At 41.4% G+C, this 16,197-nt stretch overlaps 1 protein-coding gene across 3 annotated transcripts in view; it reads left to right on the plus strand.

The window, feature by feature from the left end:
- The window catches only part of COCH (cochlin), a 179,234-nt gene that overhangs the window by 150,857 nt on the left and 12,180 nt on the right, over window positions 1–16,197 (plus strand). For all 3 annotated transcript variants that reach the window (XM_033953042.1, XM_033953041.1, XM_033953043.1), the window contains 2 exons: window positions 5,070–5,173; window positions 9,067–9,293. In XM_033953042.1, coding sequence (XP_033808933.1) covers window positions 5,070–5,173; window positions 9,067–9,293 — 331 coding nt within the window. The remainder of the gene's footprint in view (window positions 1–5,069; window positions 5,174–9,066; window positions 9,294–16,197) is intronic.

Consider the following 16,197-nt stretch of genomic DNA (forward strand, 5'->3'; position numbering starts at 1 on the left):
AGTAAACGCGAAATATAATGAGATTTCTTCTCAATTTGTGAGGAAAGATATCTTCTATAAGCAAGTTCAGTATTATGGTAATTCAAACAAAGCTGGAAGATTATTAGCTAATTTTCTCAAAGCAAAAAAAAGGAAATCTAAGATTATTGCAATTAAAGACACACAAGGCAACACACACACTAACACCAAAGATATTTTAATACAATTTCTTGATTTTTATAAAGATTTATATTCTTCTGAATCTTATGAAAATAAAGAACAAGAGGGATTAAATTTCTTAAACTCATTTATTGGACCAAATGTTCCGGATCATATAAAAAGAAATAGAATCAGCATTGAAGTCTCTTAGAGTTGGATCCGCTCCGGGTGGTGATGGTTTTACTGTTGAATTCTATAAAACATTTCAAAATATCATCTTACCATATTTATTAAATTTGTATCAATACCAAATAAATAATGGGAATATATCAGGTACTATGGCTGATTCGATAATTATTGTCTTACCAAAACCAAACAGGGATCCTACCTTGGTTTCAAATTACAGGCCTATATCTTTATTAAATGTAGATTGTAAGTTGCTTGCTAAAGTATTAGCAATAAGATTGGCAAAAGCTCTTCCTTTTATTATTTATGTACACCAAACAGGATTTATTGCTAAAAGACACTCATCAAACAATACTAGATTAGCATTTCACTCTTTAAATTTAGTGAAAAATTTGAATGATCCAGCTTTTATGCTATCTTTAGATGCAGAAAAAGCATTTGATAGAGTGGAATGGAGTTATATGTATCAAGCTCTGGAATGGTTTGGAATAGGCCCCGGTTTTATTAAAATGGTTCAGACTTTGTATAGCTCTCCTGGTGCAAGATTATATATTAATAACAATTTATCAGATAGATTTAACTTGCGTAGGGGAGTTAGACAAGGATGTCCTTTGTCCCCCTTACTTTTTGATATTGTTTTAGAACCCTTATTAATTGCAATTAATCAAACTAAGGCGATAAAGGGAATCCCATTTTCTTACTGGGAATTTAAACTTTCTGCATATGCAGATGATATATTATTATATTTAAGAGAACCGGGGAATACTGTTCCAAGTTTACTTAATCTTCTAGAGAAATTTGGGAAATTTTCTGGATATAAAATTAATTGGAGTAAATCGGAAATTCTTCCAATTAATGTTCACTGTACCAAAGGATTATTTGATTCATATTCATTTATTTGGAAAGAAGAAGGACTAAAATATTTAGGAATTATTATCAAAAATACAATTGAAGATACAGTCAAAGAAAATGAAAAACTTTTATTAAAAAAAATAACAGAAATGTGTGAGCAATGGAATCCTTTACATCTTTCTTGGTGGGGAAGAGTCCAAACAATTAAAATGATGATGTTGCCTGTGGTTTGTTATCAAATGAGTATGATACCAATATTTTTTCAGGGGTCATTCTATAAAAAGTTAAATAATATTCTTACAAAGTTTGTTTGGTTTGGGAAAAGACCCAGAATTGCTTTAGTATCTTTACAAAGACCAATTGTGGAGGGAGGGGTAAATTTTCCAAATTTTTATAGGTACCATCAAGCCTATATTCTAAGACAGGGTATGTATTGGATCTTCCCAGATCTCATGGAGAATGTACCAGATTGGCTATATCTAGAATGGCGGCTCCTGTTCCCACTACATTTAGAACATCTAATTAGTATAAACATGCCAAGACGATATAAGGATAACAGAATTCTATTGGATACTTGGAAGACATTAAGATATATTAGTAATCTATCACCAGAACCAATTGCTAAATCATTAAATCAATCAATTTGGGTAAACTCCAGGATCAAGATTGGCGGATACAAAATCGTCTGGAAACAATGGATAATTGCAGGTATACGAACATTGAATGATATTATTTCAGAAGGAACAATGCTTAGTTTTTCACAATTGCAACATAAATTTGGATTAAATAAAACACAATATTTTAAGTGGTTGCAATTGAAGCAAGCTATTCAGGCAGGGTTCCCTGAATGGAAAGCGCTTAATACTCAATATAGTCTGCAGGTTCTATGTTTCCAAGCGGATTTCTTGGGTCACCAAGCCGCAAAATGGTATAAATTGTTAAATGGATTTTTAAATTAAAAAAAGAAAACTGGACTTAGGGATATTTGGAGTATTGAGATTGGTCAGACAATATCTGAGTCTCAATGGCCACGATTTTGGTCCTGGAGATTAAGATCTACAAAGTCAGCATCTATGAGTCAAACTTGGATGTTTTTGTTACATAGAGCTTTATGGACCCCTACGCGCTTACAAAAGATAGATAGTACTAGATCTAATAGATGCTGGCATTGCAGAATAGAAGTTGGGACATTAGACCATTTAATTTTTTTTTTGTCCCTGTGTAAATGCATTTTGGAAACTAATTTGGCCCCAAATTAATGAATTACTAGAAAATCATGTAGGACTCTCATATGATACTATACTATTTGGTACAGCAATGAGAACTCAGAGTCCGATTACAGCAAACAATAACAAACTATTATTAATATTGACAGGGGTCGCCATGCAACAAATAACTCAAAATTGGAAGGATTATACCAAATTAAACTATACATTTTGGTGGAATTCAGTATGTCATATATACAAAATGGAAAAAACAATAGCATTACAACAGGGAAATATTCATAATTTTAAGAAAATTTGGGAACCATTGACTCGTTATTCCAATGATCAGATTTCATAGCACATTAGTAATGATTATATTAGAATGGGGAGGGGAGGGGAATGTATATTATATGGATTTAAGAAATGAAAAAAGGGGAGGGTTATTTTATATGATAAGATGAATTATTTGTAATCACAATTTTTCATGTATTAATTGAAGCTTTATGTACAATTAAATTATTGTAAGAATGAAAAATTTATAAATAAAATATTAAAAAAAAACAAAAAAACCCAACACAACTAATATACTACTTTATCCTGAAGCAAAAAAAAGAAAAAAAAGAAATAGAATTCTTTTCCTACCTTTGTTGCCTGGTTTCTGCTTTACTCATGTTCTCATTCAGTTCCTTTCATCCACTGTCTCTCTTCCTTCTGCGTCTTCCATTTGCTCTGTTACTGTGCCTCTCCCTTTCTCCCTCCTTCCAAATTGGTCTGGCACCCATCTTCTTCCCTCCGCTCCCCCCATAGTCTGGCATCTCTGTCTTATTCCCTGCCAGTGTCTTCTCCCCACTCTCTCTTCCCCATTTCCTTTCAGCGTCCTTCTCCCCCCCATCTTCCCCATGTCCTGTCAGCATCCTTCTCCCCCCTCTGTCTTCCACATGTGCTTTCAGTGTCCTTCTCCCCCCTCTGTCTTCCCCATGTCCTTTCAGCGTCCTTCCCCCCCTCTGTCTTCCCCATGTCTTTTCAGCGTCCTTCTCCACCCACCCCACCGTCTTCCCCATGTCCTTTCAGCGTCCTTCACCCCTTTGTCTTCCCCATGTCCTTTCAGCGTCCTTCTCCCCCCTCCCGTCTTCCCCATGCCCTGTCAGCGTCCTTCTCCCCCTTCTGTCTTCCACAAGTGCTTTCAGTGTCCTTTCCCACCCCGGCCGTCTTCCCCATGGCCTTTCAGCATCCTTCTCCACCCCTTTGTCTTCCTCAGTGCTTTCAGCGTCCTTCTCCCCCCTCCTTCTCTCCCCGCCCCGGGTACAGCACAGCCGGCCAGGTCCCCTTACTTTTGTGGCGCTTCCCCTCCCTTGGTAGCCACTCGAGCCGCGAGGCTACTCTACTCTCCTTCTCCTTACCTGCCCTGCCTGCAGCACAGAGCCGAACGGAAGTCTTCCCGACGTCAGCGCTGACGTCGGGAAGACTTCCGTTCGGCTCTGTGCTGCAAGCAGAGCAGGTAGGGAGAAAAGCCGCGTGACTTAGTACATCCAGCCCCGCAGGAACCCTGCGACCCTCGGAGGCATCCCCACGGGATCCCCGCGACCCTAGGGGGCGTCCCCATGGGATTCCCGCGACCCTAGGGGGCGTCCCCACGGGATCCCCGTGACCTGAAGGGGGAACCCGTGGGATGCCCGCGGGTCCCGCGGGATTCCCGTCGTGCCCGTTCCCGTGCAGCTCTCTACTCTAGATACTCTTTCCGCTTAAAGATATCTAGTGATGCCAAGTACCCTTTACGTATCTCCTACTCGTCTTGTCCTGTCGCTTTTATTTCTTTTAACAGAATCTTAGCAGCACAAAATGTGTCTTCCCCTTCCTTTTGTTTGTTCCTTATGTTTCTTTTCTTAACTTTATTGTAGTTCCTTCCTCCATTCCATGTATAATCTGTATGGTTTGTCTTTAGTTTGAAGATATTTGTGTTTTAGACTATTGTACCCCTATTTTTATCAATATTGTACTTTCGCCTAGAATTTTGATAGGCATGTAATCAAATTTCAAATAAACTATGAAACTATGATGCTGGCCTTGATGGACCTTCAGTCTGTCCCCAGTATATCAGTTTTTATGTTCCATGAGCAAATAAATAATAGTGGAAGATCAACTACAGGTCAAGGACCTGGGAGGGCCGCCGCGGGAGCGGACTGCTGGGTGTGATGGACCCATGGTCTGACTCAGCAGACCCATGGTCTGACTCCTTCATGTACGGGTAGAGATGGAGGAGATTCATTCTTGGGAAGGGTGAGATTGAATGGATCTTAGTAGGTTCAGGTAGGTATGGGTTAGTTTCCATTGAGGATAAGTGGAGATGGTTGAAAATTCTGTTCCTATGCAACTCTAATTCCGATCAACTATGTTGAAATGTCTTATCCTATACACTGCTCTGTATATTTATTTCTTCTAGCAACTAAATTTCCAGGAGCTACAGGTTCTGCCAAAACCAGAATACTCCAGCCCCCCAAAAAATCACATCTTAGAACAGGGTAATGAATGTAGTGTTATTAATTTACTATTTAAACAAGATGATCCCCTTTCTTTTCAGTGCAAAACATCTGAAATTGATCAAATGTGGATACATTTCCTTTCCTAAATCTGAAAATGTGATTTGTCATATCTTTTTTATAACCAGTTTCATTCTTTTATTTCATGTAGTGAGCAACCAAGAACAGAATTCTATCTAAGAAACTTTACCTCTGCTAAAGATGTATTGTTTGCTGTAAAGGAGATTGGTTTCAGAGGAGGCAATTCCAATTTTGGTGAGTTACTATGTAGTTTGGATGGATGGAGGAATTTATATTTCTACAGAAATTTTAACTGTTGTAACTTATGCAAAAAATAGATATACAGTACTCCCCCGATATTCGCGGGGGTTCTGTTCCAGGAACCCCCTGTGAATGTTGAAAAACCACAAATATGGTTTTTAGCAGGGGAGACAGGAGAGGGCAGCCGGAGTGCCGGCGAGTGAAGGAAATCACTCACGGTGTGCTCCGACCACCTCTTTCTGTACTAAAGTTGCGCCTCACCAATCAGGATCTGCGTGTCAAAGCAGCTCCTGATTGGTGAGGCCTGACTTTAGTACAGGAAGAGGCGGTCGGAGCATACCGCGAGTGATTTCCTTCACTTGCCAGCGCTCCGGCTGCCTCTCCTGCCTCTCCGGCTGCCCTCTCTTGCCCGGTCATTCGTGCTCGGAAAATACCACGAATGACCGGGACCACGAATCGTGGACTGTGAATGACCCGGGAGAGCACTGTACTTGAAATATCTTCAAAGCTATATTCGATAATGAGTTTACACTTTTCTATTGGACCACATTGCAATCATCTTCCAAAATACTAGCAAAAGTAGTTTACACTTTTCTGAACCAACACCTGGATTTAGGTACACGTAGGGTTACCAGATGTCTGGATTTCCCCGGATGGCTTTTCAAAATCCGGCACTTTGTTCAGGTTTTGAAAAGCTTCTGACGTTGGCACAGCAGCCGTAAATGCAATGCGATGAAGTCACTTGCACACGTGTAATGTCGCAGGATGCCGTCCCGACGCAAAAACAGATTAAGGGGGTGGGGCTGGGGGTGGGGCATGATGTGGGTGGAACTGGGCAGTAATGGGGCATGGCCTCTGTGCAGCTTCCATTCCTTGATCTGTGCCTCACTTGTCTTCTTTAGCAGAGCACTGTAACAAGTCAAAAAACAGTACAGCATCTGTGGCTAGCACACATGGTCACAGGTTGAAAGGCAGCCCTACCCCTCCTATGTGTTTCCCTGACAAAAGGAAGTCCCATGCAGGAGGAAGGAGTGGGACCACACCTCAAGACCTGCGAACATGTAAGCTAGCCCTGCTTGTTACAGTACCCTTCTGAAGAAGAAAAGCAAGTTCTGGATGATCACCAGAAGGGGGCACTCAGGAGGTAAAGAAGAAAAGGAATGACTTAGGCAAGAGCCCTTTCAAACTGCATACCAGTGAGGCTGTTGGGGGATGTTCTCTCCCCTTGTCCACCCAACAATGATTTTGGAGTAGGAGGAGCATTGCGAAGGAGGGATCCCCCTTCAAGTGCTCATGCATGTATAAACTTTAAATCTAGCAGAGAAAGACACACATTATTTATTGCTGTGTTGTATAGCTTGATGAATTCCCCCCTAAATTAGTTCACGTAACAATAGGAACCAGAGGGGCTAAAAGACTTACCCAGCAGCAGTTCAACATAACATAGAGATGGCAGCAACTAGTGAAGTGTGTCTGGATTTGACTAACTTGTGAGTATCAGGTTTGTATAAACTTCCAGAGCTTACGGGGCTCATAAACAAAAGTTTAAAATGTCCAAAAATCAGCCTAAGTTGGCACTTGGACATCCTAAAAGCAGGGACGTCCAAATGCCGATAATCAAAACCAACTTTCTGGACATGCAGCCATATCCATTCACCAGCAGCGTTGCCTATTTCAGGGGATTCCTGGTAGCTCAACTGATGGGGATTCCCCTTCCAGGATCAGCTGAGCCATGGAACCCTACATCCCTTCCCTTGACATCCCTGACATACCCCTGATATCCCATACCTTCCCCAACATCTCTGCCTCCCCCCCATCCCTCCAACATTCCTGGGACCCCTCCCATATCCCTCCCATATTTGCTTTAGATGAGCAAATGGCAGGAGGGAAGCTCACGCCCTCCTGTCTACAGGGCCGCATGTTGCAATGATGGGTCTTCCCCCTCCCAATGCATCTTGGGATGCATTGTGAGGAGCCAAAGGCCCCGATTGGCTCAAAATGGCAATTTTTAGGGGCCTAAGGCACCTGGGCCAATCAGAGTCTTAGGCCCAGGTGCCTAAGGCCCCTCCTATGGGAGGAGCCTTAGGCATCTGAGTCAAGCAGGGCCTTAGGCCCCTCCCCGTGCATCCCTGAATGCACCAGGAAGGGGAAGGCTCACCATTTTGGAGATGCAGGCCTGCCAGTTGGAGGGTGTAAGCATCCTTCCGGCCAGACTTTCTACTACAGAGATATAGGGGAGTGGGATGTGGGAGGTGTCGGGAGGACTTAGGGGTGCCAGGGGGCCCATAACTTTGGGAGAGTGTGGGAGGATCTGGAGGGAGGGTGTCACTGGTTGGGGGTGGAAATTCTCAGGGGGTGGCGGCAAGAGGGAGTTCTGGGGGGGGGGTTCCAGCAGGAGGGAGTGTCTATTTGAAATGTAGGATAGCATTTTGCTGGACTACATTTCACCAAGAGGCAGAATAGATCACAAGGTTCCAAGAGTGGCGACTAAATGACCAAAAAACTGCGAACACAACGCTAAATAACGTAGATAATATAAATATAATTTAATTTAATTTAAATGGAGTACCCTCAGTGTGATAGGGCAGCGAGGGGAGATATACTCCAGCGCTTCACATAATGAGACAGGGACCAACAAGCCCCTGCCCACACACCATCATAGGGTACCTCCTTGTGTGTAATAAATCAAAACTGTGAAAAATGAATCATCACCAACAAGTGAACACAAGTGAGGTCAATTAAGAAGCCACTCTGAGAACCTCCCCAACCAGCTCCCACAACAGAAATCAAAAACCGACTTAGCTTTAGAGTAAAGTTGTGAAAACAGCAGCGACCCGCAGTGAAGCGCTGATGAGTACCAGGTCCAACCAAGCCTGGTTTCGGGAGCACATGATTGTAAAAAATCACTGAAGATAGATTGAGCTGGCTGGAGGGAGGGCGGAGCTCCGCAGTGAAGCACCGATGAATACCAGGTCCAACCAAGCCTGGTTCCGCCCTTCCTCCAGCCGGCTTGATCTATCTTCAGTGATTTTTTACAATAATGGGTTCCTGAAGAAGGGATTTTGTGCTCCCGAAACAAGGCTTGGTTGGATCTGGTACTCATCGGTGCTTCACTGCGGGTCGCCGCTGTTTTGACAACTTTACTCTAAAGCTAAGTCGGTTTTTGATTTCTGTTGTGGGAGCTGGTTGGGGAGGTTCTCAGAGTGGCTTCTTAATTGACCTCACTTGTGTTCACTTGTTGGTTGTGATTCATTTTTCACAGTTTTGATTTATTACACACAAGGAGGTACCCTATGATGGTGTGTGGGCAGGGGCTTGTTGGTCCCTGTCTCGTTATGTGAAGCGCTGGAGTATATCTCCCCTCGCTGCCCTATCACACTGAGGGTACTCCATTTAAATTAAATTAAATTATATTTATATTATCTATGTTATTTAGCGTTGTGTTCGCAGTTTTTTGGTCATTTAGTCGCCACTCTTGGAACCTTGTGATCTATTCTGCTTCTTGGTGGGTTTCTCTCTTAAGTTTTTCTGGCAGGTTTTTGGAGTGTTTGTGTTTTGTTGGACTACATTTCAGGCATCTATTGTGGCCCTAGGGAGATGCTTAGAGCCACTTAAGCTCGCCCAAGGCCACTTCCGGGCAAAATCATGCTCACACCCAGCCTTGGGTGTCCCAATATGTCTCCCTCAACCACAACAAACGACTACAGTGTAGGCATCCTGCCTTGGGGTGGTTTTTTTTTTTTTTTAATGTGCATCATGATTGGCTGCTAGACAGCAGTAGGACACCTGTTTATAGAATCAGTGTATTTGGTACCAAAGTTCTAAAACTTGTAACCTTAACTTGATGCAGAAAGTATTTAACAGCAACTCTCCATTTTCAAATTCAGGAAAGGCCTTGAAGCAAACAGCACAGACCTTTTTCACTATGCAGAATGGAGTGCGAAAAGGAATTCCTAAAGTCATCATGATTTTTATAGATGGCTGGCCCTCTGATGATATTGAAGAAGCTGGGCATTTGGCTAGAGAATTTGGCATCAATGTATTCATTGTCTCTGTAGCAAAACCCACACCTGAAGAATTGGGAATGGTGCAAGATATTGGCTTTATTGACAAGGTAAAGTGAATATATTCTGCTTGGTAATGTGTTGTTTTCATTTTAGATGATGATGATGCTATACATGTTAAATGTATTGAAATCCAATCAAAAAGAGACCAAAATACCTACAATAAAAGTCAATGAAACAAAAAAAAGTGGTATTTTACACCACAATATCAAGATGTACAGACAATTTTATTGTAGGAACAAAGTTTGATTGTAGTAACTACAAGAAATTCTCATATGTGGAAGGAAGTCAGAAGTGTGAGAGGCGTTAACATGGTCCATGTTTTCGCAGTAATTGCGGCCATCTTAGATGATTTATGTTTCTTGTTTAGTAGGGGCCTAAATTCCCTGATTATGCAATTTGATATGAGATGTGCCTTTGACTTAGTAGATCATGGGAAATTGTTACAGTGCTTAAATGCAATCGGTATCAGAGGAGAGGTGCTAGACTGGTTCCGAGGTTTCCTTATGTCCCACACCTATCAAGTTCATTTTAATTACAATCTCTCCAATACCTGGAGTAATCCATCTGGCGTTCCTCAGGGGTCACCACCATCCCCATTGCTTTTCAACATTTACATGTCATCATTAGGTGCGCAACTGATCCAGCTGGGGATAAAAGTATTCAGCAATGCAGATGACTTCACAATCATTATCCCATTCGCTACCTCTCTCTCTGAAGTCACTCCTACGGCAACAGAAGTACTAGACTTGATGGAACAATGGATGACTGAATTTAGACTGAAGCTTAACTCAGAAAAAAACAAAATTCTTTGTAGCTTGCTACAAAAACATCACTGTGCATCAATAAACTTAGTTTCCCTATTCAACCTACTATGAAGGATTTGGGTGTAATACTGGACCAGAGCCTAGCCATGAAAGACCAGGTGGACTCTTTGGTTAGAAAGGGTTTCTTTACTCTCTGGAAGCTTTGGTCCATCAGAGCATATTTTGATGCTTCATTATTCAGAATTCTAGTTCAATGCCTTATACTGAGCCAATTTGACTACTGTAATATCGCCTATCTGGCAATTTCCCAGAAGAATATGCAGTAATTACAACTGGTGCAAAATGCAACAGTCAGACTGATTCTGGTTGAAGAAGTTTGACCATGTAACTCCTTCCTACCGACTCCTGCATTGGTTGCCGATGGAGGCACGTGTGAAGTTTAAGTTTGGATGTTTCTGCTTTAAGGTACTATTCGGTTTAGCCCCTAAATATATAACTGACCTTTTCTCCTTCCCAACCAACAGAGATAAGAGAAGCTCACACTTGAATTTTGTATCTCCACCGGTATGAGGATGTAAATTCAAAAGTCATCATCAACATCTCTCATATCAAGCAGTATTATGGGGTAAAGACCTAGAACAATTACTTATGCTTGCTAATACTTATGGGGAATTTAGGAGACACCTAAAAACATATCTGTTCCTGAAGTACTTAGGCAACTGATTTGTACAACCTTTTCCACATTAACTGATCTCTAGAGCCACTATTCACTAGTTTTAACTTGTCAGTTCTACTCAAGTTGTAGCTTTTTTAATCATTGTAAACCGCTTAGAACTTCATGGTCCTGCAGTATATAAACTGTTATTGTTATTATTATTATTATTATTATGCTTTCCTCAGGGGTCCAATTGATCCACTTGAAAGTCAAGCCTGCATGCCAGAAAATAGGAGCACACTAATATTTTATCTCTAATATTTTTGATTGAATAGTGGATCAGTTGGACTCCTGAGGAAAGCATTTACTGCCAAAACACAGATCATGTTAGTGCATGAGAAAAGGCTTACCACAAAATGCATTAAAGAAATTTGTAATAATTGCCCAGTTTTCATTCACTAAGCATGTGTTAACTATTTGTTTAATTTTTTTTTTTTTTAGGAGGTGTGACATGGACAGATAATGGGCATTCCATGTTATCCAGCTAATGCATTAGGATTACCACAGCCTAGCTGGATAACACTGGATTAACAGAGGAGCACTTAGCTCTTCCTAAATGCTACCACATTTTTTTGCAGGTGCCACACGCTAATGCAGTAGTTTCCAACATGCAGCCCTTGAAGTGTTCCATTGTGGTCCTAAAACAGTTTACTGAAATGCTCTTCAATTCCTATAATTGCGTTAATTTCAATCATGCCCTCTTGATATAGTAATTGCAAACAGTCTCAAGTGTGTTACTCAGATGTCTCATTTATGGAATTTGCTACCACTGACAATCCAAAATGATGTTATTTTTAAAAATACTGTATATCCTTGAAGTGTTGTACACTCAATATTAGTATTAATTTTTAATGTTTAATACCCAGTCTGAATAAGCAGGTCAAGGTGGTTTACAAAATTAATAGTATGTGTAAGCTTGAAATCTTTTGGTGGATCTCAGAGCTTTCTTGTATTCACACTACAGCCCTTTGCGTGAAAAAGCATATAACATTAGTATTAGCATACAACCTACAAACACGAAAAATATGGGTTTTATGTGCTTGAAAGTCCTGTGTTAAAATATGCTAAGTTCAGATTGCACTACACCCGAGTAAAAGAGACCTTAGGGCTCCTTTTACAAAGCAGTCTGAATAAGCAGGTCAAGGTGGTTTACAAAATTAATAGTATGTGTAAGCTTGAAATCTTTTGGTGGATCTCAGAGCTTTCTTGTATTCACACTACAGCCCTTTGCGTGAAAAAGCATATAACATTAGTATTAGCATACAACCTACAAACACGAAAAATATGGGTTTTATGTGCTTGAAAGTCCTGTGTTAAAATATGCTAAGTTCAGATTGCACTACACCTGAGTAAAAGAGACCTTAGGGCTCCTTTTACAAAGCAGCACTTGAGATTCCCATGCAGCGAATGCAATGAAGCCCTTTCAATTTTAGTAGGCTTCATTTTATTTTCCATGCAGGAATCTCAAGCGTAGCTTTGTAAAAGTAGCTCTTAGATTCTTAAGTTTGAGGCCCCTATATTTAGATGAATTTTCAGCTGAAAATTTACCATCCTAAGTCCAGTCAATGATAGGTGCTAAAATATAGATCCTTGTTTTTTTAATATTGGCCTCTTATCTTCTAACTATTAATACTTGCTTAAAAAAAAGGAATTCTTTTGAGTTCCTGCTTGCTTTGAGTATACCTTGCCTTGTCATAGCTTCTATATTATGTTCGTAGACATACTCCCTCAAATATCAATGTGTAGTGACAGCAGTCCAAAAGGATTTCAAGCTGCCACTTTGCTCGTCATTCAACTCTCTACTATAGCCAGAATATGAACTTACTTCCAGCTCATAAAGTCACCTTGTTTAACTTTATCAAACCCTCAGTGGCACCACTCAGGACTCAAACATCTCATTGTCCTGAGCTTTGTGTCAACTCGTCACAGGGTCTTATTAATTCTTAGTAGAGCTCAATATTATTTTAATTTTATTTATATTTTTCTTATAAATTTTAATACTTAGCTTAAAATGTGGCTAAGTCTTCTTGGCTAGAGATGTCAGCACTAGTAAGGGATGTCAAAGCCGACATGTTTCGTCTAGCTTGCTTTTTCAAAGCTCCATCCCTATTTGCTGTCAACAGATTGCAGATAGATTAAATTCCTTCTTTGCGTCGGTCTTTATCAAAGAGGACACCACATCTGTGCCCGAAACAGTGAAAGTATTCAAGGGAGTAATAGAGGAGAGCCTCAACACAGTAAATGTGGATCTGGACCAGATTTACTATCAGATCGACAAACTAAAAAGCAATAAATCCCCTGGCCCGGATGGAATTCACCCGAGAGTATTAAAGGAGCTAAAGGTAGAAATCGGAGAACTACTGCAATCCCTCGCTAACATGTCAATTAGAGCCTGAAAGATACCAGAAGACTGGAAGATAGCGAACGTCATCCCAATCTTCAAAAAAGGATCAAGAGGAGAACCGGGAAACTATAGACCTGTGAGTCTCACATTGGTCCCTGGGAAGATGGTTGAAGCATTGATTAAGGATAGCATAGTCCAACATCTGGATACCCATGACCTAATGAGAGCTAGTCAACATGGCTTCAGGAAGGGGAAGTCATGTTTGACGAATTTACTTCAGTTTTTCGAGACTGTGAACAAACATGTTGATAGCGGAGAACCGGTGAATATAATATACTTGTACTTCCAGAAGGCGTTTGACAAAGTTCCATATGAGAGACTTCTCAGAAAACTATAAAGTCATGGAATAGAAGGGGACATACTAAGATGGATAGGAAAATGGCTAGAAGAAAGAGGGTGAGCGTAAATGGGAAGTTCTCGGACTGGGAGAAAGTAACTAGCGGAGTGCCTCAGGGTTTGGTTCTTGGGCCCATCTTATTCAATATTTTCATAAATGACCTGGAAGAAGAAACGACCAGTGAAATCTTCAAGTTTGCTGATGACACAAAGCTGTGTCGGGCAATCAGGTTACAGACGGACAGCAAGGAACTCCAGAGAGATTTGAGACAACTAGAGAAATGGGCAGAGAAGTGGCAAATTAAGTTTAATGTAGAAAAATGCAAAGTGATGCACCTGGGCAGGAAAAACAAGGAGCACCAGTATACCTTGTTTGATGTAACTCTGGGCAAAAGCGAACAAGAAAAGGACTTGGAGGTAATGATAGACAGACCCTGAAGCCGTCGGCTCAATGTGCAGCGGCGGCAAGAAAAGCAAACAGGATGTTGGGCATGATAAAGAAGGGTATCATGAGTAGATCTGAGGATGTCATAATGCCGCTTTACAGAGTGATGATAAGACCACACTTGGAATACTGTGTCCAACATTGGTCTCCCTACCTAAAGAAGGATATAATACTACTGGAGAGGGTGCAGAGGTGAGCGACGAAGCTTGTAAAAGATATGGAGAACTTGAGCTACAAAGATCGCCTCAGAAAACTAGGATTATTCACCCTCGAGAAGAGGAGACTGCAAGGGGATCTGATAGAGACTTTTAAAATACTGAAAGGATTCGACAAAATAGAGCAGGAAACAACTTTATTCACATTGTCAAAGGTGACTTTGACAAGAGGTCATGGACTGAAGCTGTGGGGAGACAGGGCCAGGACAAATGTCAGAAAGTTCTGCTTCACACAACGAGTAGTGAACGCCTGGGACGCTCTCCCAGAAGAGGTTGTGGAGGAAACCACCATTCAAGGATTTAAGGGCAAGTTGGATGCACATCTTCTTGAAAGACACATTGAGGGATACGAGTAACTAAGGTATTCGCCAGGGTAGGCCTGGCTGGGCCTCCGCGTATGCGGATCGCTGGACTAGATGGACCCAAGGTCTTATCCAGTGCAGGCATTTCTTATGTTCTTATATCCTAGGGCCAGCCCATGTCTGGCTGGTAACATTTTTGAGTGATTTGTTATTTAAATGTGTCTATCATATCTCTTCTCCCACACCTTTCTTCTAAAGTATACATATTGTGATCATTAAACCTGTCTCCATACGCTTTATGATGAAGACCACTGAAAATTTTAGTAACTAACCGCCATCTGGACCGATTCCATCCTGTTTATATCTTTTTGAAGGTGCAGTCTTCAGAATTGTACACAGTATTCTAGAAGAGGTCTCCTTTTTCTTACTGTCTATTCCTCTCCCTGTGCACCTTTCTTCTAGCTTTTGCTGTTATTTTTTTCTACCTGTTAAAATCATCACATATGATTATACCCAAGTCCTGATCCTCATTCATGCATAAAAGCTCTTCATCCCCTAAACTGTACCATTCCCTTGAGATTTTGCAGTCCAAATGTCAGTGGCGTACCTAGCATATGTGACACCCGAGGCCCATCATTTTAGTAACAAGCCACATGTCACACATGAGTACCTAGGAAAAGGCAGCATCTTACATACTGCAGTGAGCAGTACAACATCAATACACTAAACAAGCCAGACTAGTACAGATCAATCCTGCAGTCAATCCTAACAAAAAACCATGTCTTTCGAATACACAGAAACCACCTTTGCCTAGTATGGAATATGTAATCACAAACTAATCACTCCCTCTTTTACAAAACTGTAGTGTGGATTTTAGCCACAGTGGTAACAGCTTTGACGCTCATAGAATTCTGAGCATCAGAACTGCTACCACCATGGCTGGCGCTAAAAAATGCTCCACAGTTTTGTAAAAGGGGGGGGGATAAAATAGAAATACATAGACAAAGGTTAAATTGAACCAGTAAGAAGCTGGACTCTGCATACAGTGCACCACAGAAACAGTGACATGTCTCCTAAAGCAATAAATAAATAGAAAAATTTTTTCTACCTTTGTCTTCTGTGGTTTCTGCTTTCCTCATCTTGCAACTCTCTTCCTTCCATCCACTGTCTGACGTCTCTCTTCCCCTATATGGCATCTTCTCTCCTTCTATGCCCCTTCCAGAAACTGTATGCCTCCCCCTTCCATCTCTCCTTTCACCCCCATTGGTCTGGCATCTCTCTCCTCTCCTTCCCTCTCCCACACCTCTCCTCTGCAATCCCTTTCCCTTTTTTCCCTCATTTTCCTTTTCAATTTATTTTCTGCATCTGTCTAGATTATGTTCTTACTACCCTCTCAACAATGTCCTTTTTTACTGTCTACCTAAAACTTGCCACCTCTTTCCCTCACCCCTCCAGTGTTTCCCTAACTCAGTCCTTTACTCCCATTCATGTGCCCTCCTTTTATTTATCCCCTTCTTCCATCATGTATCCTCTTTCTCCAACCCTTCCATCTAGTACTTTCTCTCTCTGTCCACTTCCATCCAGCCAGCGTCTGCTCCCCTCTTTCTCTCCTCCCATTTCCTTCCTGCATTTTCTCCCTTATCTCTCCCATCTGCACTTCCATCCAGCATAGGCTCCCCACTACCATCCAATGTCTGCCCTTTCTCTCGCCATCTACCCCTCTTCAATCAGCATCTGCCCCCTTTCTTTCCCTCCAATATCCTTCCCCCT

The sequence above is a fragment of the Geotrypetes seraphini genome, chromosome 7 (genome assembly GCF_902459505.1).
Source record: "Geotrypetes seraphini chromosome 7, aGeoSer1.1, whole genome shotgun sequence".
Taxonomy (NCBI): Eukaryota; Metazoa; Chordata; class Amphibia; order Gymnophiona; family Dermophiidae; genus Geotrypetes; species Geotrypetes seraphini.